The sequence below is a fragment of the Lagenorhynchus albirostris genome, chromosome 5 (assembly GCF_949774975.1).
Source record: "Lagenorhynchus albirostris chromosome 5, mLagAlb1.1, whole genome shotgun sequence".
Taxonomy (NCBI): Eukaryota; Metazoa; Chordata; class Mammalia; order Artiodactyla; family Delphinidae; genus Lagenorhynchus; species Lagenorhynchus albirostris.
In genome coordinates, this window is record NC_083099.1 from 68,506,089 (window position 1) to 68,533,430 (window position 27,342).

At 34.5% G+C, this 27,342-nt stretch overlaps 1 protein-coding gene across 6 annotated transcripts in view; it reads left to right on the forward strand.

The window, feature by feature from the left end:
• The window catches only part of IL1RAP (interleukin 1 receptor accessory protein), a 124,994-nt gene that overhangs the window by 88,947 nt on the left and 8,705 nt on the right, over nucleotides 1–27,342 (forward strand). For 5 of the 6 annotated variants that reach the window (XM_060150279.1, XM_060150273.1, XM_060150275.1 and 2 more), the window contains exons 5-10: nucleotides 4,326–4,491; nucleotides 6,865–6,936; nucleotides 8,911–9,037; nucleotides 11,508–11,656; nucleotides 23,776–23,919; nucleotides 25,216–25,359. In XM_060150279.1, the coding sequence (XP_060006262.1) occupies nucleotides 4,326–4,491; nucleotides 6,865–6,936; nucleotides 8,911–9,037; nucleotides 11,508–11,656; nucleotides 23,776–23,919; nucleotides 25,216–25,359 (802 nt within the window). Of the gene's footprint in view, nucleotides 1–4,325; nucleotides 4,492–6,864; nucleotides 6,937–8,910; nucleotides 9,038–11,507; nucleotides 11,657–14,594; nucleotides 14,690–23,775; nucleotides 23,920–25,215; nucleotides 25,360–27,342 lie in introns of those variants that run through there. The other variant, XM_060150278.1, reaches the window with a different exon arrangement.

Below are 27,342 nucleotides of genomic sequence, written 5' to 3' on the forward strand. Positions count from 1 at the left end.
TGCATATCACAAAACTGAGCCAATATACTTTATATTTAGGAATTGATTAAATAATTGAATGAATTAGACTGGACTAGAAAATTCCATGGAAATAAGGGCCATTTCTGTTTTTACTGGCTACTTACTGTATGCCCAGCTTCTAACACAGTGCCTGGCACATAGGGGAGATTTCGTAAGTATCTATCGCATAGATACAGTTCAGCTGTGTCTATGCATGACATAGTTCTGCTCATTGAAAGTGACTGATGTATAAAACTCTTATGAGTCTTTGTGAACAAGTGTGGTGTATTTTATAACAACTTAATCTTGGAAGCAAAAATGTCAATAGATATTTCTAACTGTTTTAACCTCATATCTCAGTTTAACTCTTTGTATCCTTACTTCCACTTTCCCCACCCATCCTACAACTCACCCATCCCATGTCTTATAAGTCTATATACTCACCTTTTTATTATCATTTGCATACCACATGAGCTTGCAGCTCCATGTCTATGTCTTTGCTTCTCTGGTTCAGTTCATATTTTTAATCATGCAACACCAAAGTATTGAGCATTTACCATGTGTCCAGTATTGGGCAAGTAGCTGGCTATGCAGATACAGTACTCATCCACCCGCCCGACCACTTTACCCCATAGAAGTAAATGTTCTGGAGAAAGAGATAAGTGAAAAGAGGTCATTATAATAAAGTTAGTTAAGTACTAACATGGAGGGCAAAATGCTATAAGAGTGAAGGGAAGTTGTTTACAATTTTTCCTGTCCCTGGAGCGTCCTTCTCCGTGTCTGCCCTCCTCCTGAATAACTGTTAATAATCTACACATCCTTTAAGATCCAGTTCAGATCTTCTTTCTCCATAAAGAGTTTCTAAATGTTTTCTGTTTGGTCTTCTTCCTCCACTTCCCCACCCCAATATGCCTTTCACAGCATTTGTTGCAATCCTCTACTAGACTGCTTACTTACAGGTTAAGAACTGTGTCTTTTCCATCCTTGTGCCTTAACATAGTTCTTTAAAAGTTGTAGGTTTACTGAATGGGCATATTTGTTCTTATTTAGTCATGCCATCCCCTCACCCACACCCCGTACCTCACCACATGATTTATTTCCTCTCAAGGATCTCAAAATCATTTCTTATGCTGTGCTTTACCTATATACTGCGGTAGGTTGCCATGGCTACCATTATGTGGTTGAAAAGTTGCTCTCCTATTTAACTTCTCTCTTTTAAATTCAGAATGAGGAACTGATGGCTCAACTAAATGAATGACTTGTCTTCTGGTCAGACAAGTGTTTGCTTCATAGTGGAATCCACTTACTGTTAACCCATCTCTTATATTTGGAAACATGTTTTTATTATTCTTTGGGTATTGAGATCTTTGTTCATATCTTTTTTTTTTTCCTGGATTCCAAATAAATGATTTTCAAATCATCAAAAAGTTTGCAGGATTTATTTTCAGGAATAGTTTATTATGTTTAAAAATGCCCTTTGTGTCTTAGGCCCATGAAGGGCCTAGAGAAGCAGCTGCTTATAAGAAGTAGAGAGAGCTCATCAGATACTACAGACTAAGGTTAATGGGTATTTATAGTTCAACAATGCCCTGAAGCTACCCTTACCACATACATAAACACTTATAATGTAAAATATTTTCTTCGTTTCCTTTTCTAACATAAGCCTAATAGCTTTTAATTATTTTTCTTTTTTTATTTCTTTTTTTTTTTTAGTTAATTTAATTTTTCATGGTCAGATTTTTCTGAATAGTAGATTAGACCCCAAAGTTTTCCATTACTTTTTATGGAATATTCCTCAATTTGAAATAATTTTCTAGACAAATCAGCTCCAAGAAAAACCTGTCCTTGGCCTACATTTTTATCTTACCTTATGGAAAGAAGAGAAAATCCCAGAGAACCTGACTTACAGCACTGACGCATAGGCCCAACGATAGTCTTAGGCACATCCAGCCCGAATTTCAAGTTCATCCTCAAGAGTCTGGAATAAGGTGAAGAGAAAGGGGGAGCTGGCAAGAGATCAACACACACCTGTTTTATAACGTTTTCCTTGCTATTTAGATGTGTCAGATTCCATTTTTCTGTTAATGATAAGCCCATGAGGGTGGATTCTTTGTTCTATTCAGTGCCGTACTCTCGGAACCTCAAAAAGTGCCTGGCGTGTGGTTTATTGATTAATACTCAAGGGTGAATGAATGAATGAGAAGACTTTGAGTCAGAAACATTTCTTTATATTTGTAGCACATACTATGACTCCTAAAATGATGTGTTTGAAATAGTTTTTACATAAATGATATTTGGTGAGTAAAAAAAAAAAGTTTTTTTTAACATTTTATTAAGAAGTACTGTTGACAAGTTTAGTATTAATAGCTAACTTCTCATACTGAAAAGTATGCTTTTCCAGTGTACCACTAATTGTAAGAATCAGCCTCATATAAGAGTCACATCACACTATTAACACTGGGGCTGGCCCCAGATAGGTCAGGACCACAGTGTAGTGTGAGACAGTGTCAGTTGGGATTAAGAGCAAGGGCTACAAAACACGTAGATCTAGGTTTAAATTCCAGCTCTGACACTGCTTGGCTCTATGATAATGGCAATCGCTTAACCTTTATAGTCCTTTGTATTTTCATCTATAAAATGGGCATAAGAGCATTCCAAATTTGCTAAGTTTGGAATAAGGATTGGATGTAATAATGGAGTATACCTAAGCACAGGTCTCAGTATAATTTTTTCAGCCTCAAGTAATGGATGAAAACTGGTGTTCATTCTTGGTTAAGAAGCTAGTGAAAGACCTTTACTCAGCTGTGTAAAAAACTGAGTTTTAGCTCTGCACTGTGTTACCTAGAATACCTCTTTATCTATCTCATTTTTTTCCACCTGAAAACTAGGGCATATTTAGTCTGATCTGTCTACTTCACAAGGACTTAAGAACAGCTAAGCTAACACATGAAAGAGGCAAATAGCTTTGAACTGTTTAAATGAAAGATGCCAGAAAAATCAAATAGAGTTCTATAGATAGTCTAAACTCAAGTTAAACCAAATCTGGCATAAATTTATTATAGGAGTACAGGGCTTTATGGCCTTATACTTTGTAATAACCTTAGAGTATTAAAATATTGTGCTGATGTGACAATTTTCTAGAGTCACTGCTTATCAAAACAGGATAAATTGTATTCAGAAAAATAACTGAGTATATGTCATTGTCCTCTTGATGATCATCTCCATGAATCAAACGTTGAGCACTATTCCTAAAAGGTGTTATTTCCTGTGACAAGGAATTACAAAATGTGCCATTTAGTGTAACTGTCATATTTCAAAACACATGCTCCAGGAATTGAAGTAAGAAAACCTTGAGGATACAAGCATTAAAGTTAAATATGTGAACACAGGAAATTGAAAGTACAACCTGGTAGTAGAGTCCCAGAATATTAAAGATCAAGAGGACCCAATTCTTTTTGTCATAGAAGTATTGGTTTTTAAAAGACAAACACAAGTTTTTCTAAAAGTAAATGTTCAATGCATATTTTTGTCAAATATGATGTATTGATTTTTTTCTTGAAAAGAAAAAAGTAAAATGATATAGCCAATTAGTGGGGCTGAGAGATTCAAAACAGGATTCTAGTTATGTTGAATGAGATATTTTAACCTCAAAATTTTAAAAAACAACATAGTTATATGAAAATATGAGTTGGAGCACAAATAAACTCTTAACTCTTGGTAAGACTCATAAAATATTTTATTTTTAAATTCTGGAGTCTGTACTATTCAACTAAAAAAATGGGATAAGTAGAAGAAAAACAAAGAAGTTTGGAAATAACTGATACAGTGATTCACAGAATGATCAAGAATGCCAAAAACAGACATCTAAAACAGTGCCTAGTTTGTCAGAGCGACTGTATTTCTGAATTAACATAATCAGTGAAAAAACATAGAAAAATGAAAAAAAAACGTTTTTTTAAGTAGCAGGGTATACATTTACTTAAGTTGCCTTAATCACTTTTTGAAACTTTAATCTTGCTTTACTATTAACTTGGAATTCCCAGAATTTGAATACTAGATCTTGAGACAGGAAGCTTGTGCTTTTGAATTCATATTTCAGTTAAGAATGTTAATTTTTCTCTTGCAGAAATGATAATAAAAATTACTGCATTCATTCTTTGCAGAAACATCATCAAATACATGACCAAAATAGTTTTGTAAAAAGTATAGCCAGCATAGATATTTCTACATTCTGTGCAAAGTTAGATGTGTATGCATATATTTGTTTGTATACTTTCTATGCATGTATCTAAATAGTAAACATCTTTTCCTTTACTTCTTCTTAGGGCTGTTATAAAGTACACAACTTTAATAATGTAATACCCGAAGGCATGAACTTGAGTTTTATCATAGCCATGGTTTCAAATAATGGAGATTACACATGTGTTGTTACATATCCAGAAAATGGACGTACCTTCCATCTCACCAGGACTCAGACTGTAAAGGTGGTAGGTAAGCATGATTTGTATTAAGTGCGCACAACAAAATGCAATACTTTTGTTTAGGCTCTTAAGAGTTTATTACCAACAAGTGTGTAAATTCTGAAAGAAAAGAGGGTTATCTTTTACCTTCACCGCACTATTCCCAAGGCCTCAGCAATTCCACCTAGATACTAGGCATTTAACAACTATTGTTCTACTGAATGAATATGTGGATGAATGAAGTAAAGGCAGCTTGGAGAGTGAAAAGAGTGCGGACATATCTGTGTTCAAATTATACCATTGCCATTTATTAGCACTATGACTTGCCTGTACTCTAGGACTACAACAACCTAACATTTAGTATAGTTCAGAATATTAGAAATAATATACGTATTATGCTAATGCAGTTCCAGGCAAGCAGTAGAAACTCAATGAATATTAGTTAATACTGTTCTCAAAAAAAAGTATTTTACTTGAATTAGGTAAAATATGTCTTTTATGTACTGGAACTTCTGTAGCGATTGCTGAAGCTATTTGCTGGTAGTGCTCAACCAATGCTTTCTTTGGGGGTGAGAAACTAGAGAAGTGGAAAGGACAGTGTCTAGGCAGAGTCAACAGACTCCCATCAGACCTAGAAATCAAGAGAACCAGTGTCAGGATAGGTGGCATTTAGAGGAGAGCCCTAAATACTACTGCACCCACTGTATTAAAAACGACAGGGCTTCCCTGGTGGCGCAGTGGTTGAGAGCCCGCCTGCCAATGCTAGGGGACGTGGGTTTGAGCCCTGGTCCGGGAACATCCCACATGCCACATGCCCATGCGCCACAGCTGCTGAGCCTGCACTGTGGAGCCCGCAAGCCACAACTACTGAGCCCGCGTGCCTACAGCCCGTGCTCCGCAGCAAGAGAAGCCACCGCAATGAGAAGCCCGCGCACCGCAACGAAAAGTAGCCCCCGCTCGCTGCAACTAGAGGAAGCCCGCGCACAGCAATGAGGAGCCAGTGCAGCCAAAAGTAAATAAATAAAAATAAATAAATTTATAAAAAAGAAAAAAAAATGACAGCACATCAGAGTGAGATTTTTTCATACCCCATCTTTTAATAGATGGAAACATTGAGTCCCAACAACAGAAACTAACCTGCTTAGAGCAGCTCCCTGAGTTAGTGGAAAAAGTAATTCTAAATCCCAGGCTTCTGACTCTGTGTTTAGGGCTTTTTCTACTAGTCTGACACCAAGTTCAGCACAATTTTTTTAAAGGGCTTTAACATAGTGCAAATAAAATTCGCATCAAACAATTTTGTAATCACTTCTCTTTCTCTGCTTACCCTTGGAATCATGCTGAATTGGGGACGGATTCAGAAGAAAAATCAGACTAAATTTAGAACCTAACATGAATGGACATTGAAAGTCACATGAATAATCTAACCATATATCCATCTTGGTAATTGTTTCCAATGTATATATACTTCAATGTATTCATTTTTGGAGAGTTGGGAACAGGCATGCATGTTCACTTTGACTTATAGAAATAGAAGTTGACAGACACATATGTGAGGGGTGTGTTTCTAATCCAACTCCCAAGTTTGTTTTTTAAAACTGAAGTATTGAGTACTTATTATATATACACCAGTAGGATGCTTTAATATGCATTACTTAATTTAATCCACATAATAAACCTGTGAGGTAAGTTTAATTACTCTCATCTTAGAGTTGATTAAATTAGATTTTCAAAGTTTAAGTAAAAAAAAAAAATTGTATGCTTTGTATATGGTCAGGTCAAGGTTAGAACCCTGGTCATTAAATCTTTGAAACTTCTACACTTAAATACTACATTATTAAACCCTTTCAGGGCATCTTTCTTTCAGTTTAGGAATATATAATGTTATAAGAAGCAGCAATCCTACGAATGAACATTCAACTGATAACTAGATAACAGGTAGACTTACGTACTGACCTCACATTGTGATTTTGAATTTTCCATTTGCTTGTTCATTAATTAATACTTACTTATTTAATCATTTCCCAAACTAGACACTCTGGGCATGTTGAAGAGAAATATGTAGAAAAGAAACAATTGAGAAAGACTTGAAATCGATTAATTATTAAGTTGTATGAGAAAGAAGTTTATCTCATATAGGCTTTGGGAAGCAAAAACACTGGATAAACATTCTATCCGAAGCATGAAGGATCCTCAGTATATTTTTTCCCCTTTGTTTGCTTCTTTTAAATGAAAGAAGTGTTGTAATTGACTATCCATTGAACTGTGGACCCTCTCAAGAATTGACAAACTATGCCAGGAAGTTGGGCAACGCTTTACTGAAGAGCAGAATTTTGAAATGGGTTATGTGGAATAAAGGCTACATGATTTGACGTCATATCCCTTTGTCCCTTCCTCTCTATCACAGGCTCTCCAAACGATGCATTGCCTCCCCAGTTCTATTCACCCACTGATCTTGTGGTCTACGAGAAAGAACCAGGTAATTATAGCTGTGCCTCGGAATATCAGTTAGATTCTCTTAATTACGAGGAATAAAATGTCACTTAAGTTAACGCAAGAGAATAGAGGGCTATTGTAAAGAAACACATGAATTGAAACTGAAGTGCTCTCAGAAACCTAGTCATCTTTGGGTCTTATCTGCTTCATTGATCTCGTGGGCAGCTCAGGGATTCTCTGCTTCTCTCACAGCAGATGCTCCCTTCTCCCTCTGTGAGCAGTTTTCTTCTGATTAGCGATTTCTGTTTGATGCAAACTTTAGCCTGTGCAGGGCTTTGGTTTACCGAGACTTCAACATGAGCACCAGATGTCCTTTAAACTTCTACCCCACTACAAAGGAGCAGGGAGTAGACCTGGAGTCAGAACTGTGAATTCAACAGGTAACAACTAATAGGACTAGTACACCTTGATTCAGAACACCATCGAATGTGTACGCTGGCTACCTGGGTTTCCTTTTAGTTTTCATAATTTTTCATTCTAGACAAAAATCATTTGGAACTGACCAAATAAGGCATAATCTGTTATTCTTCTGACTCAAAGCCTTTCACAGTTAACTTGAAAAACCATAGAAAATTTTAACATTCTCTATATTTCATCCTTACCAATAAATTCACTTCAAACCCAATGAAAAGTATAAAAGAAAATTTGTTTAAAATGTACTAAAGATAGTAGAAGCAGTGTTCAACATAGGTGGAGAACAATGATACGCCCCCCCCAAATTAAGAAAAGGTTTCAAATAGTGATCTGCCTTGTGAAAAAATAATACCAAGGGGAGTCTGCCAACCCCAAATGGACCAGATTTCCTAAAATCAGTAGTGGTTTTATGTATTAATATGAACATTCTTCCTGCTATCAGGGTAAACCCTTATTAATCTTCTAAATATCTTTCCTCTATCTATCATATTATGGTTATAAAAACATGCCTGAATCCATATTCACTTTATAACTGGAGAGGAAGGCATAAAAACCATGCATTGGAAAAGAGGATAGAGTATAACCACTCAGTGAGACAAACCTGGTTCAAATTGGGATGACAATATAATTTATCATCTCAACCTGGACACCTTTTGAGAGTAAAAGCAGTCGATATTAATAACTAACTAGGAAAGCAAGCGTAAAACAGAACTGTTCTGGGCAAACTGAAATGTAAAGTCAGTCTAGGTCAAATCCTGGTCTGCCACTATTAACAATTTGACCTTGGAATGACATGTAACATCTTTAAGCTTTAGTTTTTATATCTATAAAACATGAATTTAAAAACTATTTCATAATATTTTGTTAAAATTAAATAAGCTTAATAATAAGTAGCCAAATATAATAAATATTTAGCACAGTGAATTATTCAAAGTTCTCAGTGAGTGTGCTGCTGTTGTTGTTGTTATGATTATTATTACCAGTTTTGCCTAGAGATCCCCCCATCCTCATGTTCCCTCTCAGAAGGATAGCATAGCATTTCTATTTAAAAGTTGTCTTTAAACTCATTGACTGCATCCTGATAGCTTGAGCATTTCCAGATGCATCCTGCCTGGCCAGTCCTCTCAGTGATGGCGTTGCCCCATCTTTTCTGGGCCAAGGTCCAAAGATCTGGAGAACCTTACCTCAATCACCCATTGTTTGTGAGGGAAATAACAAAGGAGAAGAGTAGTCCATGGAGGTTTAGGGCTAAAAAAAGGAATGTTGTCAGAGACTTTTTGAATAAATAACTGTCATTTTAGAACATATATAGGTTGTATTAAAAGATGGGCATTCTAATAGTTTTATATAAAGCTGCTGTCCTTTTCTTGGTTTGTTTCTTATGCAGTGAAGGAAAGAGGTTACCTTATGGTAGCCCACTTGAAAATCAGTCAGAAGTAGGGTTGAAGGCACACATAAATTTTATGGCTTTTGATTAATCACAGAATAGAACCAGTATAACCATGTGAAGGTTACAAACTGATGAGTTAACTTGTTTTTTTAGGAGAGGAGCTACTCATCCCCTGTAAAGTCTTTTTTACTTTCCTGAAGGACTCCCGCAATGAGGTTTGGTGGACCATTGATGGAAAAAAGCCAGAGGACACCACTATTGACGTAGCTGTTAATGAAAGGTATCATTGACACAGGCAAGGGGGTGACTAACCCTTGTCCCTCAACCTAATGCCTTCCAGTGTATGCTGATCAATGAAAATTAAAATTCTAATTTTTGCCTATCATTAACAAAAATCAGCAAGATTTTCAAGTCTTTAGTGGCTACACCCCAAAGCAGGATTATTGGACTTGCAATCCAAGCCCCAGATGCCAATTGTTGATTACATCTTTATGATACCCACTTGAAGGTAGATGGAATGCATATCCTATATGAATGAAAAGGCCAGGATATAGGGTTGTGGATGGATGAAAGCCTGTCAGTGTGGCCCTATTCTCTTTCTCAAGTCTGGAGTCTGGACCTATGTTTTTGTGCCTCAGATAACTGTGTTAGTTTCTTGTCTTACAGTCAGCATATATTTCCTATTTTCCTCCTCTTTCTTAATCTTCATAGCATACAAGTCACATTTTTCATTAATAATAATTTTTAATATTAACTAAATACATTAATGGTCTTTAAATTTTATTTTTTAAATGGATGGTGTGGAAATATAGCTCATTCTTAAAGTAACAAGCTGGGTCATTTTATTCATAAATAAACATGACTTTTTTTGAAGTGGCTTGAGTTGGCAAGGAGAACTGCAACAATTAATTAAAATGAGCAGCTGACTAATTACATGACAAAGTAGTTCTGAAAACTTATGCCTTATCTATCATCTATGTGTGGATATATCTTAGGCTATTTGAACTTCTAGAATTTAAAAGATATTTATCCCCTACTAGTAAACTTAGACTTTATGCAGAAATTATGAAATGTCATCAGGTACTATGCAAGATACTTAGTTCCTAACTGAGTAGATTTTATAGGAGTAACAATGATAGAACATAAATGCCAGTGTAATGTGATAAATGCAGTGAATGGGAAGTATGGAATGTTAAAGAAAGATTTAGTTGGGGATTCCAGTCAGCTTTAGGGGATTCGGTAATGCTTCTCAGATGATACAGAGAGTAAATAAAGATTTGAAGGATGAGTAGAAATAAACTAGATAAAGAAATCAAAAGTATGTTCCTGGTAAAAAGAACATCATGTGCGAAGGTGTGGAGGTTTCGAGAAGCAGAACATATTTAAAGATACAGAAGGGGGCTTCCCTGGTGGCGCAGTGGTTAAGAGTCCGCCTGCCGATGCAGGGGACACGGGTACGTGCCCTGGTCCGGGAAGATCCCACATGCCACAGAGCGGCTGGGCCCGTGAGCCATGGCCGCTGAGCCTGCGCGTCCGGAGCCTGTGCTCTGCAACGGGAGAGGCCACAACAGTGAGAGGCCCGCGTACCGCAAAAAAAAAAAAAAAAAAAAAAAAAGATACAGAAGGAGTTTCCTGAAACTGGAGCAGTTTTTGCTGAAGGAATTGATGAAAAATGTGGCTGGAGGCACAGAAGGAGAGTTATTATTTCAGGAATTCTGAACATTGTGCTTCCAATCCTCACAATAATAATGAATGAATAGTAATGAAAGTCATGTTGTTCTTTCTTGTTGCTCTTGAAACACAAGTCATTGTTCATTGTTCAGCAGTGCAGTTAAGCTTAGGTTAAATCCATCACAGTCCTTAACCAAATTCTCATGACCTACAGTAAACTGCATCAGAAGAACCAGATGTCAGTCAACTGTAGGAGAGAGAATTTTTTTTCCTCCTTTTGAGCAAAGTAGTTCAAAGGGATCTTAAATCTTGATCTTAGACCCAAAGCACTTGATCTCTAACTTGCTGAGAATTGGATATATTTATTTTCACGAAGTTTACTTGCTCTGAGAAGTTTATTCTTTTTAGGATATAACCATGAGGTTTGACCAAAATGTTCTGTGTTCAAAATCCAAGTTTTGGGAATCTCTGAAATGTATCAACTATCACTGTGGGATAATAATAATAATAGCCTAATTAAACATTGTTCTAACACTTATGCATTAACATACTCAATTCTCAGAATTCTAGAGTAAGTTAATACATGCAGTGCAATATGTAGACATTGCCACTTTCCTCCTTTTCAAAGGAGGAACTAAGATGTGGAAAGATTAGTTACCATGCCCAAAGTATATAAGCAATAAGTGGCAAAGCCTGGATCAAACTCCAAAGGGGTCGGGCCTCAGAAGCTTCTCTCTAAAATGATGCTGCATCCTACCTCAGATGTTTGAGGATAGGAGACGTTTCCCTTTGAAGACAGATCTGTAGTATGATGCTAACTCTGGGAGTTGATCTACATATTGGGATTGTGTATAGTATAGATGGTAAAGAATTGTGTAAAGTATAGATGGTAAAGAATTGTGTATAGTATAGATGGTAAAGAATGTATAGATGGTAAAGAATGGTATTGGAATCTAGAAGCTAGTCTCCTTTTGTAACTCCTTTTTGATCACAGGCAACTCAGCTTATCGACATCCTCACCTAGGAGCTCTGGCCCCTGAGTCTCGCTAATGGTTTGATTTTCTTTCCCCTACTTCTAGTGTAACTCTGAGTATAACAGAAGACGAGACGAGGACTCAGCTTCTGAGCATCAAGAAAGTTACTGCTGAGGATCTCAAGCGCAACTATGTCTGTCATGCCAGAAATGCCAAAGGGGAGGTTGACAAACCAGCCAAGGTGAAACAGAAAGGTAATGGATGCGCTCAGCAGATGAATCTGTGAACTCCAAATGCAACACTGAGGTGAATAAGAAAAAAGGAGAAACTGAGAACGAGAGAGCTCCAGCACTTAGCATATCTGACACATAGTAATGAATTAAAGTTGAATGAAACAATCTTGAGAGAAAGTTTCCATTTATATAAAGATACTCAAAATATTATAATATTTCTTATAGTTTTAGTATCTTAATGCCCAAATGTGACTTTTAAATTCCATATGATTATGATAATGAAGCATAGTTTTATATCTGTACAGTAATGAAAAATAAAGAAAATATTTAAAACTACCAAAGATTTAATAAAACTGGTAGAGTCACTTATTGTTGGTGAATTGTAAAGACCCTTTTAGAAATCATTGATGGCAGAGTTTAGGCGTTACAAAAAATGGTCGTACCATATGACTTAATACTTTTGGAATTTTTCCTGGACAACTAACTTAACAGAAAGAGAATTATGTCCCCATCTATATTCTTAGAAGCATTATCTATAATAATGAAACATTATAAATAGCAACCATCTAATTGTATTCAAGTAGTTCAGATATAAAATATTCTCAAAAAATATAATTTTAAAATGATAATTTTAAACACTATGTGCCAATATTCAAGCAGGTTTATAATATACCACTAGCCACAATTGCTAAATGAAAATTAATTAAACTATGACTTAAAAGGCTGTAAAATGATTTCTATGTCGATATTACTATATTTTCCTACAATAAATAAAAATGATAAAGCTTTCTTGTGTGAGCTGTTGCTCCTGAAACATTTTGTGTCTAAGATTCTCTATGGGTCTCTCACCTAACAAAGAACCCCAGATAATTAATTCTCTCATGAATGTTCTTCAGTGATCTGGATAATAATGATGATGATTCATCACACGTGAAGTTAAGCCATTCAGGATTATTCTGGATACCAGTGTCAGAGCCTATAATGTTTATATAAAAAGTAAAAAAATGTTCATTTATAACTGCTGCATTTTTCAGTGGGAGTTAAACCTTTTTTAAAGCTGATGAGAAAACTGACTTCACTTTAACATTTGATTACAATTTAGAAAGTTAAGAGCAAAGGACTGAAGTGTATATGCCTCTTAGGAAGACTTAGTGGATTTGTTCTGAATAGTTAATTGCTTCTGCTCCTCAGAAGCTAGTGTAAAGAGAAAAGACTGAACCCCTTGACGTAAGGCAGTGTTTCCCAAAGTTAGTTCCTAAGAACACGACTAAGACTCTTTATAGTGCTGCAATTCATTATTTTTACTCCAGGCATGGATAGCCTATGTTGGAATACTAGTTTCTGTGTAATCTAATTCTGTGACCTTGGAAAAGTCACTTTAACCTCTCTGAGCTTCAATTTCTTTCTATTTAAAGTAGGCAAAAGAATACCACTCCCTCATAAGGTTGTTTTAAAGTACTCAGCACAGTTACTGGCATATATATGTATAAACATATTAAATGCTCAATGCATGTTAGCTCATTATTATTACTTCCACACGATTTTCACAGGTATTATTTGACAAAGTCTTTTATACTCAAGTATCATTGAAGTCTGGGGTAAGCAAAATCAATCAAGTTAGTTTAGTTCAGGGCCCCTTAGATTCTTTAATATATTAGTATTTGATGTGAATATCTGCAAGGGGTTGGAATATAGTAGGCAGGATTTTTTCAAATATATTTGATTCCAGATTCTTTAAGTATGGAGCATTTTGTGGGATTCATCTTCTGAGGCATGTGTTTTGGGAAACATTATGGAGGAAAACATAATAACATTGTCAGATGGATAGAATCAAAACAATCAATTAAAATAATGTTTAATCTAGGAGTGATGTGGAAGTCTGTTCACCAGAGTTGCTTGAGTAACTCTCCTTTCACAGAAGGCTGTGTTCTCAGTGGTTTAATATGAATGGTATCAGGAATATGGAGTGACAAATGCAGCTACTGGACCAGATGATCTGTGCTGAAATTGCATTAATATTACATATAACCCAGTTGGATCTGTGTACATCAGTGGTAACAGAGGTGTTGTTTACTTGGATTCTATTCTGGGCCAGCTAATGCTGAAATTCATAGGTGATATCTATGTTCACATTCATACACTATATGTAGGGGTCTTTCTCTGAATTCTGAATTCATTGACAAAGCATTCTATGTACGTTGCCAAGATGACAGGAAGAGGCTAGAGCCTAGAATGAGAAGAGTTAACAGGGGTAGGTCTTTTGACAGCTGCACAAATTCATCTAGTCAGTTAAAGCAAAGTATTAAAGGAAAGGCAGCTAATGTCAAAACGATAAACATAAGTTTTATAATAGCAGAGTTGTAGGGACTCAGGCACGGTGTAAGCTGAACTTTATGAGAACCTGCCAAACCTGTTGCCAAAGAGGTTGTACCATTTTACACTTCCGTTAGCAGTGTATATAAATTCCAGGTGCTCTACTTCCTCACCCACTTTTGGAGTTGTCAAACTTCTAAATTTTGGCCATACTAGTAGATAGGTACAGGTATCACATTGTTTTTAATTTTCATTTCTCAGATACTAATGATATATGTATTACATTACCATGAACACTTTTTCATGGACTTATTTACCATTATATAATAGTTCTTCTTTTTGTGAGGTGTCCATTTGTTATTGGGTTGTTAGTGATTATATCTATATCTATATATCTTTTCTATATATAGATATATGTAATATATATTTATATAATAAATATTTAATATGTAAATATTTTTATGCAGTTTGTGAATTTTTTCTTTTGATAAGCAGAATTTTTTAAAATTTCATGAAGTCCATTTAATAAATTTCTTCTATTATAGTTAGTACTTTCTAAATCCCATATTAGCAATGTTTGATTTATAAAGACTTTTCTTCTATATTTAGGCTTATGATCAATCTTTTTTTTTTTTTCCCCACACAGAAACCAGTTGTTCTAGGCTCATATTGAAAGATCCCTTCTTTTTGTATTGAATTGTTTTGACAACTTGGCCAAAAATAAATAAATAAATAAATGGCTCTATGAGTGTAGGTCTATTCCTGCATTCCCTATTGTGTCCTATTAATCTGTTTATGTATCTTTAGTCCAATACTACTTTGTCTTGATTAACAGCTTTAAAGTAAGTCAAGAAATCATATACTTTATGTCCTTCCCTCCATTTTTTTCTTTTCCAAGATTGATTTGACTATTTTAGGGACCAAATATTTTTTCATATGGATTTTAATATCAGCTTGTCAATTTCTACATAAAGCGTCCTGCAATTTGATTGGGATTGCATTAACTTATAAATTGATTTGGGGAGAACTGAAATTTTACCAATATTGAGTTTTTTAACCCATTAACATGATATAGCTCTCAATTTATTTAGGACTAATTGAATATTCTCAGCAATGCTTTTTTTTTTTTAGTTTTGAGTGTACAGGTCTTGTACACATATGGTTAAATTTATCACTAACTATTTTGTTGTTGATGCTATTATAATGATATTTAAAATTTTTCATTTTCAAATTGCTCATTGATAAAAAATAAACATGAAATTAATTTTTTTATGGCCGTTTGACTTTTCTAAATTCACCAAAAAATAGGGTTTCTGTTTGTTTTGTTTTTTTGGCATCTTAGCATTTTCTACACACTTGATCATGTCACCCACAAATAAACAGACTTTTACTCCTTCTTTTCTACACTTCATACTTCTGATTTCTTTTTCCTGACTATTTCACTCTTTTGGACCTCCAGTAGCATAATCAGCAGAAATTGAGAACAGCCATCTTTGCATTGTTCCCTATCTTAGAAGGCAAATATTCAGTTTTCATGATACGTATGATGTCATTTGTAGGTTTTTGTAGATAACCTTTATGTACATGAGGGATTAATCTTCTGTCTTTGGTTTGCTGAGAGTTTTGTTTCATTTTGTATTGTTTTTATAATGAATGTCTATTGAAATTTGTCAAATTCTTTTCTTAAACATTGAGAAGGTCATATAATCTTTCTCTTTAATTCCGCTAATGTTATACTTTACATTGATTGATTTCAAAATGTTGATCCAACCGTTCATTTATGAGATAAACCCCAACATGATCATGATTTATTATCCTTTTTTATATATACCTGTATTTATTTGCTAATATTTTTAGAAGATTTTTGTTTATGTTAGGGATTTTGCTCATATATTTGTTCATGAGGGATATTGGTCTGTGATTTTCTTTTCTTGTAATGCCATTGACTAGTAAAAATGTCATGTTGGCCTCATGATATGAGTCGGTTGATGACCCCTCCTTTGCTATTATCTGAAAACTTATGTGTAAAATTGTTATTACTTCTTACTCGAATATTTGAAGGGCATACCCATGAAACTATGTGGGCCTGTGTTTTCTTTATGGGAAAGCTATAAATTATGAATTCAGTTTCTTTAATAATTATCTGGATATTGTTTCTTCATGTGACAATTTGGGGAATTTGTCTTTCAGAGAAATTTTTCTGTTTCATCTAAGTTGTCACATTTTTGGCATAATTTTTTTACGTTATTTTTTATCTTTTTAATGTCTGCAGGATTTGTAGTGATTCTCCCTCTGTCATTCCTGATATTAACAATTTATGTTTTCTCTCAATTTGCTCATGACTCAAGAAAGAGGTTTTCCAATTTTACTGATTTTTTTCAATGAACAAAGGTGTTTTCATTTATTTTTCTCTATTTTGTATTTTATTCATTTTACTCTGATTTTTCTTTTTGCTTACTTTGCATTTAATATGCCCTTCTTTTCTCTCAACTGAAGATGAAAGCACATCATTCATTTTAAATAATCCTTTTTTCCAATATAAACATTCAGAGCTATAAATTTCCCTCATAAGACCACTTTAGCTGAAACAAACAAATGATGAAATCTTGAAGTTTCCTTATCATTCAGTTCAAAATATTTTAATTATCCTTTTACTTATTTTTGACCCATGGTTTATTTAGAAATGTGTTACTTAATTTACATATTTGGGAAGTTTCCAGATAACATTTTTTATTACATTATGTATTAAAATGTATTTGAATTTTAGAACTGACTATTTTCTCTCAGTCTTGATAATTTTTGATATTTCATATTGTCATTTAAGTCTAGGTAATTTTAAAAAAATCAGCAATGGATATTAAAAGGCAGGGAAAGGGTACCTCTGACTTAGAACTACCTGGGAAGACTGTACAGTGAAGTGGAAGGAACATGGGATTTGGTGCTAGACAGACCTCAGTTCAAGTTCAGGCTCTGGTGCAGACTGTGTATATGAACTGGTTCAAGGCTTCCATTTTTCTTTCTTTTGATCCCAACTCTCAGTGTGTCTGTGAGACTGGAGGGAGCAAGTAACACGTACTTAGCACAGTGTGGCACATTTGATTCTAATTTCTAACTTAATTCCTTCATAGCCAAAAAAATATAGTCTGCATCATTTCATTTCTTTTAAGTTTATAGGTGCTTCTTTTATTTTTTTAATTCCCAGCAGATTGTCTATTTTGGTGAATGTTTCACATGCACTTAAAAAGGATGTATATTCTGCAGCTTTGGTGATCTATAAATGTCAATTAAGTCAATTGGTGATCAGTGATGTTCAAGTCTTATATATGTTTATTGATTTTTTAAAATCTGCTAATACTTCATCTTTTGAGAGAAAGCGGTGTTTAAATTTTTACATAGAATTATGTTTTTTTCTAATTCTCCGTTCAGTTCTGCCATTTGCTTCACATTATTTTGGAATTGTGTTTTTAGATACATACACATTCAGGATTGTTATGTCTTTTCGATGAATGGACTCTTTTAAATTATGACATGTCTTTTTTGGTTAATATTCTTTGTCTGACATTAATTTAGCCACTCTAGATTTCTTATAGTTAGTATTTGTATTGTATATCTTTTTTCATTCTTTTGTTTTATCTATCAATGTCTTCATATTTAATGTACATTTCTTATAGACAGCATATCATTGGGTTTTGATTTTAATACTATATGATAATTTCTGCCTTTTAATTTATATGTTTAATCCATTTGTCTTTAATGTAATTATTAGTATTATTGGCTTCAAGTCTACCATCTTACTATTTGTTGTCTACATTTACATCTATTGTTTGCTTTTTTCTCCTTCCCTGCCTTGTGGATTAATTGATAATTTCTTAGTATTCTATTTTATCACCTCTTTGGCCTACTGGCTTTACCTCCATGTTTTTTTGTTTTGTTTTGTTTTTTCTATAGTGTTTACAATATTTATCTTGAACTTATCACAATCTGCCTTGAATTAATCACTTTACATATTTTATAAGAACCTTAAAGTGGCATACTTCCATTACTTCTCTCCTGTCTTTTGTTTTATTGTTATAATACATTTCAGTTCTGCATTTATTATAAATGCCACAATACATTGCTATTATTTTTTGCTTTAAATAAGTATCCTTTAAATACATTAAGAACTGAGAAAAAAGATTTTTATATTTATTTACATATTTTCCATTTCTGGCACTATTCATTCTTGGTAACATTTTAGTCTGAAAAACTGTTTAGTATTTCTGGTGGTGCACATCTGCTGGTGACAAATTCTCTCAGCTTTGTTTTAATCTGAAAGTATCTTATTTCTTCTTAATTTTTATATTTCAACACTTTATTAAGGAAGTTTTCAAATACATGGAAGATTTGAAAGAATTATACAATGAACAATCATATATCCTACCTAGATTCTATCATTTTGCTGTCTTTGCATTATCACATATCTATCCATCTCTCCATTCCTGTATGCATACAGTAATGCATCTTATTTTTGATGCCTTTAAAGTAGTTACAGACATGAGTAAAAGTTATCACCTGAACCTTTAAGCATCTTATATTATCCAAATTTTAATATTTATTTACAGTTCTCTTGATTTTTTTTTGAGGTAAAGCTTGTATAGAGTGACAAATTGCAAAACACAAGTGTATAATTTGACGATTTTTAAGAAATGCGTATATATGTATGTGTGTAACCTAAAATCAAGATATAGAATGTTATCACCATAGATAATAACCTTTCATTCCTTCTCCTTATCAGTCAATCCCTGCTACTCCTACCTCCCCCACCACTGGCAAGGCAATGTTCTGATTTTCCTTATCAGAATAGATTATTTTTTCCTCTTCTAGAACTTAGTGTACCTAGACCTATACAGAATGCACTCTTGTATAAAGCTTCTTTCATTCAGAAAATATTCTTAATATTCATGCCGTTGTATCAGTCATTAGCTCCTTCTGTTTGCCAAGGAGTGTTTTTTTAAAAGAATATATCACAGCTTATTTATTCATTCTCTGGGTGGAGGACATTTGGATTGTTCACAGTTTTGAATAGAGCTTCTGTTAATATTCTTATCCAAGTCTCTTTATGGACTTTTATTTTTACTTCTCTGATCTGAATATCTACTGTGGAATTACTGGCTTAGTTTTATCAGAAACTGTCAGACCTTTCTTCCCAAGTGGTAGTATCATTCTGCACTCTCACCAACAGTGTATTCACATCTTTGCCATTTGGTGTTGTTAATCTTAGTTTTAGCCATTTTGGTGAGTTCGTGGTGGTAGCTCACTGTAGTTTGTATTTCTCATGTCACTGATGACTAAGATACTGCGTACATTTTCATGTGCTTATTAGTCATTGGTATCTTCTTTTGTGATATGACTATTCAAATATTTTGTTCATTTTATAAGTGAGTTGTTTGTGTTTTCATTATTGAATCTTAGCAGTTCTTTTTTCTATCCTGGATACCAGTTCTTTGTCAGATAGATGCTTTGCAAATACCTTCTCCCAGTCTGTGTCTTGCCAATTCCTTTCTTCAGTGGTATATTTTAGTGAACAAAGGTTATTACTCTTGATGAGGTGTAATTTATTAATATTTTCTTTAATGGTATTGTGTTCTGTGTTCTAAGAAATACCCCCAAGTCATCAAGCTTCATCTTTTTTTGGGGGGGGGTCTATGATCCATCTCCAATTATTATTATTTTTAATGTATTTTGTGAGGTAGGAATTGAAGTTTAATCTTGTGTTATATGGATATCCAGTTCCAGCACAACTTGTTGGAAAGATTTTTATTTCCTCATTATGTTGCTCTGGTGCCTTTCACTGCATACATAACTTTAGGTTGGAAGTGTTCTTTTTCTTTTTATTCTTTCAGCCCTTTGAAAGTGCAATTCCATTGTCTTATGGCTAATAATTCTAATATGAATCAGGCAGGGTTTTCTTGTTATTTTTTAATCATGTTTCCCTTTATGTACACCCCCTCTCTTTTTCTTTGGCAGGTTTTAAGATTTTCTCTTCTTCATTGTTTTTCAAAACTTACATCATGATACACTTTGCTGTAGTTTTATTTGTATATATCTTGTTTAAGGTTCTTTATACTTCTTAGTTCTGTGAGTATATTTTTTATTTAATTTAAAAAAACCAGCCATTATTTCTTCAAGTATGTTTTGCTCATTTTTTCATTTATTCATCCTTTCCTTTTCTTCTAGTACTTGTTATATTTAGGATAGACCCCTCAGCGTTGTCCCACATGTCACTGAGGTTCTCGTTATTTTTTTTTCATCCTTTTTTCACTCTGTATTTCACTTAGGATGGTTTCTGCTGACTATTTCTTTCTTGATATCTAATCTGCAGTGTTTTTAATTTCAGGATTTTCTTTTTCAGTTTTTGAATTTATATTTCTCCATCAAAATGTCTGTACTGATATTTCCTATTTGCTCTTATAATGTTCATGGTCTTTTTTTAAATTCAACAGATATATTTATAATACTCATTTTAAAGTATTTATCTCCTAATTCCACATGATAGCCATTTTTATTGGCTACCTTTCTTCTGATTATGGGTCCTTTTTTTTGGCTTTCTTTCTGTCTAGTTGTGTTTTTTTTATTTAATCCTATACTGGACATTATAGATGGTACACTATTGACTGTCTGAATTTTATAAATGCCTGTTAATTTTTGTTCTAGCAGGTAGTTAATTTACTTGCATAACATCTTGCTTATTTGAAGCATCTTGCTTATCTTTCTAGAGTAGGTCCAAACTAGGCTTCTCTCTAAGGCTAGATTGGACCTATTTCTAAGGCATATACTATCTGGGGTCTCTACTTAATACTTGGGGAGCTAAATAAAGTTTCTTCAGTCTGGGTGGTCTTAACTCAAGTGTCTCTCAGCCCTGTATGTGCTCCTAAGTTGTTCAGTTCCCAACTCTTTAGCAGTCATTTCTTTCCTGGTGGTTTTTCTTTCACTGGTAGCTCTTCCTTGCCTGACTCTGAGAAGTGTCACCCTTTGTATTTTTCCAAAGACTTGTGGATTTCTAGAGCTCTTTGTCTACATAGTTTTCTTCTCTCCAGTACCCAGGTCTACAAATGCAGTAGTCATGAACTCTACTTTTGGTTTCCTCGCTCAGTGTAAATACTGTGTGTGTCTGTGTCACAGTCCCCAAGGTGCCATTAGGCAAAAAGCCAGGGAGATCATGAGCTTACCTTTTTGTATCCTATCTCTCACAGATCACACTCGTACACAACCAGTTGTCCAAATTTGAAAAGTTGTTATTTTAGATATTATGGAGAGAAGGCTACCCCAATCACTTCTCTAAGATCAGAAGCTGAAGTCGAAAATGCACAAATTTTAACACACTATGATAGCCAAACAAATCAGGTGGTTAGCTGGAAATCTGGGCTCTGGAGCCTGCCATTACTATAGAATTGCAAAAGGGATGGAGGGAATTCTGATTCAGAGAGTAACAGCAGAGCAAATCGCTAAATTTTACTCCCTCCTGAATCAGATTATCAGTGAGATCAAAGATAGAAGCAGTTTAGGAGTCCAATTTGGTCAAATTACATCACCCCTTTTGATTGGAAACCCTTTGGTCTGGGATTGCTCAGAAGATCAATGTGGGGCAGACAGAAAATGTGGGCTAAGGGTCATACTTTCCCTACAAGCCGACAAAGCTGTATATGAAAGCTTTTTAGAGCACTTTCTGAATGTGATTCAAACCATTTAGGAATTCAGACTTGTGAATTATTTATCTTAAGAGTTCCATTAGTTAAATAACATTAGGAACTTCTTGATATCATCAAGATGGTCCAACAAAATACAATCTGTAAATATGACACATATAATTGTATGACACAAAATTAAAAAGCTCTACTAGAAATAAAATAGGCAGTAGTAAAATGAATGTGGCATAGGGAAAGCCATGAGTATAATTTATCTCTTGATCACTAAGCAAGGTAACTATTGATATTTAAAACAAAATCCATTTCAGGTTACTGCATCCACTGACCTCTTTTATTTTTCCTTATTGTGAAATGTCCACCCAGAGGGAGCCAAAATAACTGAGCAAATAATGAAGATGACAGTGGGAATTAACCCAGTATGTTGTTAACGTGTACTCAGAAATACCAAGGACACAGCAATTTTCATGCCAGCTACTCAGATTGATCTTAGTAAATTCTCATCCACTGCACTGACACAGCTTCTGGCATTTTATCATGGGAATTTTCTTATTTTAAAGCACCATTGTTCATGGGATGAGTACAAGAGTACCTAATAATTCTGCACTGCTGAGTCCTAGGCTGTATCTGCATCAGAATTAGTAGCCAGAATGTAGGATAATGAACTCAAAACTTAATGATTATTCCCTTTAATAAGAGAACTTCAGACTCCACTCCAGGCTGCTCAACATTTTCCCCTTAGAATAGCTACCTGTTTTAAAAGGGATTTTTCCACTAGTGTATGATCAATAATTGAACTTCATTGTAGTGTTGTGCAAAGATCTCTGAACTTTGGAGTCAGGAAGGCTTGATAACAATCCCAGCTTTGAAGAAAATTTTTCTATGCCTAGTCCTGGCAAATACTTAACACCTATGATGTTCAGGTGCTCAAAGGGGCCTTTTCTCACCACCATACCAGATATACCTCTCCTGCCCCAACCCCTCCCCTAGGTCACTCCATCACATTATCCTGGTTTATTTCCTTTATAACACTGATCACTGTCTAAAACTAACTATCTTATTTATTTATTTCCACATTTACTTCCCTGCATTAGACTATTAGCCCTAAGAGGGCAGAGACCCTTCCTGTCTTATCTACCATTATAACCTCAACAGCTTCTAGCAAATAGTAGATATCAGTAAGTAATTGTCAAATCAACTAATACATAATTTAAGCCATTTCTGCTTCAGATACAGTAAATATTTTATTCCATCTCAAACTCTTTAGTTTCATTTTCACAAGCTAATAAAACAGCCAAATGAAGTTACTAATACATAGTATATATAGTACTAGATTTATTTTAAATATTCCAAAAGTGTGTAGTGTTATATCAAGAGATGCTTATTCACATCCTAGAAATTCTCGGGATAAGATGGAAGAAGAAAACATAGTCTCTACCTAGAGGACTGTAAATGTATAGTTTAATGGGGAGTGAGAAACGGTGGAGAAGCAGGCTTGTGGAATGTGTATCCTAGTAATGTAGACCTGATAGATACTTTCAGGGCCAAGCATACTCAGCATTTGGTGGATACCCTCATTTTCTGCTCAATGATAATAAGATTTTTGAGGGCTATTGTCAAATATAAAGAAAAAGGAATTAAATTTCTTCCATATGGCACTGGACAAGAGGAGGAAATTAAGACTGTTATAAACACATTAAAATGTTTTCTCAGTTCAACTGCTCCAGCAATTAAAATTCTACCAATATCATGGGCTGGTCCAGGTAAGAGATGCACAAACAGAGGATGGAGTTACTTTTCAAAAATATTTTTGAGGAGATTCAGTTTGTGAGTTTAATTGGATGACCTTTTAAATTCTTCTCAATAATAAGATGCTGTTTTAATTTGTATATCATCAAATTCTATTCAAATCATCTAATAGTTAAAAAACACCTTCTATGCCAGTTTCTGGAAACAAAAAGATACATATGCCACAGTCTAGTATTAAAGCATAGTGCTTAACCTCTACCATGTTATCTTGTTCACACATGTAAGTCAGGTTCATGGCTCAGCTGCTTGGCGTAAACAGCTATTTACAGGATGATGGGTCACTGCAAACACCACGTACAAATCAGTTTGTTTCTTTGTTGTTCATTCCAATGCTAGCTCCAAGATACACAGTGGAACTGGCGTGTGGTTTTGGAGCCACAGTCCTACTGGTGGTGATTCTCATTGTTGTCTACCATGTTTACTGGCTAGAGATGGTCCTATTTTACCGGGCTCATTTTGGAACGGATGAAACCATTTTAGGTGAGTAATGAAAGTTTGTTGTAAATCTCCCTACTGTCATCTTTAGAAAACATGTTGGCTTGATAAAACCTAGGTTAATTGGAAGATGTAATTAGACTACCTTTTGTTTCAGCCCTTGCTATTGAAAATCTTCCTAATGCATATTATTCTGCTTTCTTGGGTCAATATGTGATTTAGTTTAGATCAGCACTATTCAAATAGAAATATAATGCAAGTCACATACGTAATTTAATATTTTTCTAGTGGTCACATAAGGAAAAGTAAAAGTGAAAATAATTTTAATAATATATCTTATCTAATTTAATATATTCCAAATACTATCATTTTAGCTTGTAATTAATATTAAGTTAATAGAGATACTTTAGTCTTATTTTTGGTACTAAAAATCTTCAAAATTCAGTATGTATTGTATTTTACACATATAGCATATCTCAATTCAGACCAACTGCATTTCAAGGGCTTGTGGCTACTGTACTGGACCCTGCATGTCCACACTCTTTGTAACCACAGGTGATCCATGTACCAGAAACATCACATGGGAGCTTACTAAAAGGAGAATCTAAAGCCTACTCTGAATCAGAAGCTATATTTCAACAGTATCCCGAAATGATTCATATATACACATTAAAGTTTAAGGAACACTGTTCTAGTGCATATGTGCCTGGTGACAAGAATGAAACATTTAACCTATAGATTCTTAGACCCATCCCATAAAGATTCTCATTGAGTGGGTTTGTGGAAGAGACACAGAACCTGTATTTTTAATGAGAGGTGATTTTTATAATTAGGCAATTTTGAGAAAGATTGATTCATTGAATCTAGGTATATTTTTAATTGTAGATATTTTCAGGTGTACATAATTTAGACAGTTTCTCAAGGTTTTGCTCAATTTATAATTCTAACATATTAGTGAGTGACATACTAGGACAGGAACTAGAAAATTTCTGCATGCTATTATTGCCAGCACATATGACTGAGTATTTGCTTCCTGATTCTGTTAATTCATAGTTGAATGAGCCAAACCTCACTCATTCTCCACTACAAAATCTGAACTCAGTGATATGAGAGGAGAAGACACATCAGATGAAATTTTCAATTACACCTTAAAATAGTCATTTTGCCCGGAGACCTGTCACAGGTGGGAAATCATACTGAAATCTGTCAGCTAATTTATATAAGTAAAAAATGAAAATGTCAAATATTCAAAAGTTCAATTTCAGAAAAAAATGCAATACTATTGAGGAACATTCCTAATATATATTGGATCTGTGTTTTCTGTTTTTTAATTTTTGCTAGATGGGAAGGAATATGATATTTATGTATCCTATGCAAGGAATGCTGAAGAAGAAGAATTTGTATTACTGACCCTCCGTGGAGTCTTGGAGAATGAATTTGGATACAAGCTGTGCATCTTTGACCGAGACAGTCTGCCTGGGGGAAGTAGGTATTTCAGATAAATATAGGTGATGCTACACTTAAAGGCAGAGAAGATCCTTAGCTTTGGGTCATGTACAAGAGTCATGGTACAGCTCTATGTTGGCATCTTTGGACATTTAAATGTCCAATGCTTTGATGTAATAGACAGACTCTAGGAATAAATCTACCTTGTAAGGTGTAGACTATAAGTACAGTTTATGGTATTAAAATATTTTCCCAGGTAAGCTTTAAAAACTTAGTGTCAAAAAAGTGTAGATGCATGGTGGATTAGCGCTCTAAGTACCACAGCTTTAAACATTTTGTTTAGTCACATTTAGATTTTTAGAAGGTTTAGCTAATATGCATTAATCTGCCTCTAATTTTTTCGTAAAGACTGAGTTTAAACAAAACACTTTTATAAAGACTGAGGTTTACTCAATTTTACTAAAAATGAGGTGCAGAAGAGAGTGCATGGAATCCTTCTTTATATTACTTACTGATAGTAAGTAGAATGTTTCCCTGTGGCATTTGCTAATATCCTTTTCTTCACCCTTGTTTTCTGGCAAACCAGTGCTACTCAAATCCCCCCTTTCCTTGTGTCTGTTTCTTCGTTTCTATCAGATTACACATTTGAGATAAGCTTAACATTTTACAAAGGCCAGTATATTCTAATAGGTTTTTAAAAAGTTAGAAATGCTGAATGATTTTAAATAAAAGTATACCTCTAATTTTCAGATCCAAACAGTAACACATAAAGTGATTGATAGTACATTTGAGTCTGTTTTATAAATGCACTCCTAAGTAACACTCCTAAACCCATTGTTAAACTCCATACTGGTAAAAATGCATGTAATGTCTCTAATCTTTACAACAAACTAATTTATTTTCTCCCCCTAAAATCCTGTTTAATCACTTAACATGTTTTTTAAGGTTACATTGGTAATTAAGATAAAGAATAGACATTAATGTTTATTCTTATTTTGAATTAGCTGGATCACTTACTGTATCTCCCCATTCATCACCCAAAAGTCTATCAATGCTTCTGTTCTACAGCAGATGTCTCTTTCAGTATAATTTTGCCAGGAAATGGTGACTTGACTATATAGTTAAAGGATAAATTCCACTCATTTTAAGGCATAAAATCCTAAATAATTTATTTATCTATTTATTCATTCATACAGCCATTCAACAGATATTTACTACTGTGTGAAAAGTTATATAAAGATACATAGTAGAACAACAATGTAAGACCCTCCGGTAGGGATTGATAGTTCTTTGAAGAATTCAGGTTCTACATAATTACTCTTGCATCTTGCTTTTGACGGTTGATCCTTGTGGTCTTTTGCAGTCTCCCTGCTGTTCTCACTCAGTCCCCTTTGCCTCTGGGTTTCTCCCCCTGCTTACACACAGTCAGCCTCCAGGAATACTGCTTGGAGTAGGCAATTACTTATTCCTGGATTCTCCTCTAGGCTGCACATGCTATTTTAATTGCAAATCTTTCCCCACTGCCTCTGTACCTGCGAAGATTAAGGTGCAAAATGACGGCTTAGGGGAGTATTGTAAGCCATGAAATAGCTTTCCGTAACACTGGTGCATTCCCTGGAGTTGGCTTCTATCTGAACCCCAGGTAAAGGATTATTCAGTCCTTGATAAGCAACCTCGAGGAGATAGATTATTCCCAAGAATTTAGTGATAGGAACTAATCAGAGCCCTTGACAACAGAATAAAATTACACTGCACTTCCACTTTCCCTGCCTTTTCTTCTTCTTTTTGGACATGAAGAAAGCACTTGCCTGTTAGCGAAGGCACACACATCAGCTGGCAGCTGCCGAAACACATGGCTTCACAGTAATGATAGGAGTTTAAAGAGAAAGATTCAGGGACTAATTTAGACTCCAGAACAGAGCAGAATAGAAAGCTGAGCTGAGAATGTGTTACCAGCCAAAATGCCATTCAGTTGACTAGATTTTCTTAATTTCCTATTCCAATGACATAGTGATACTAGTC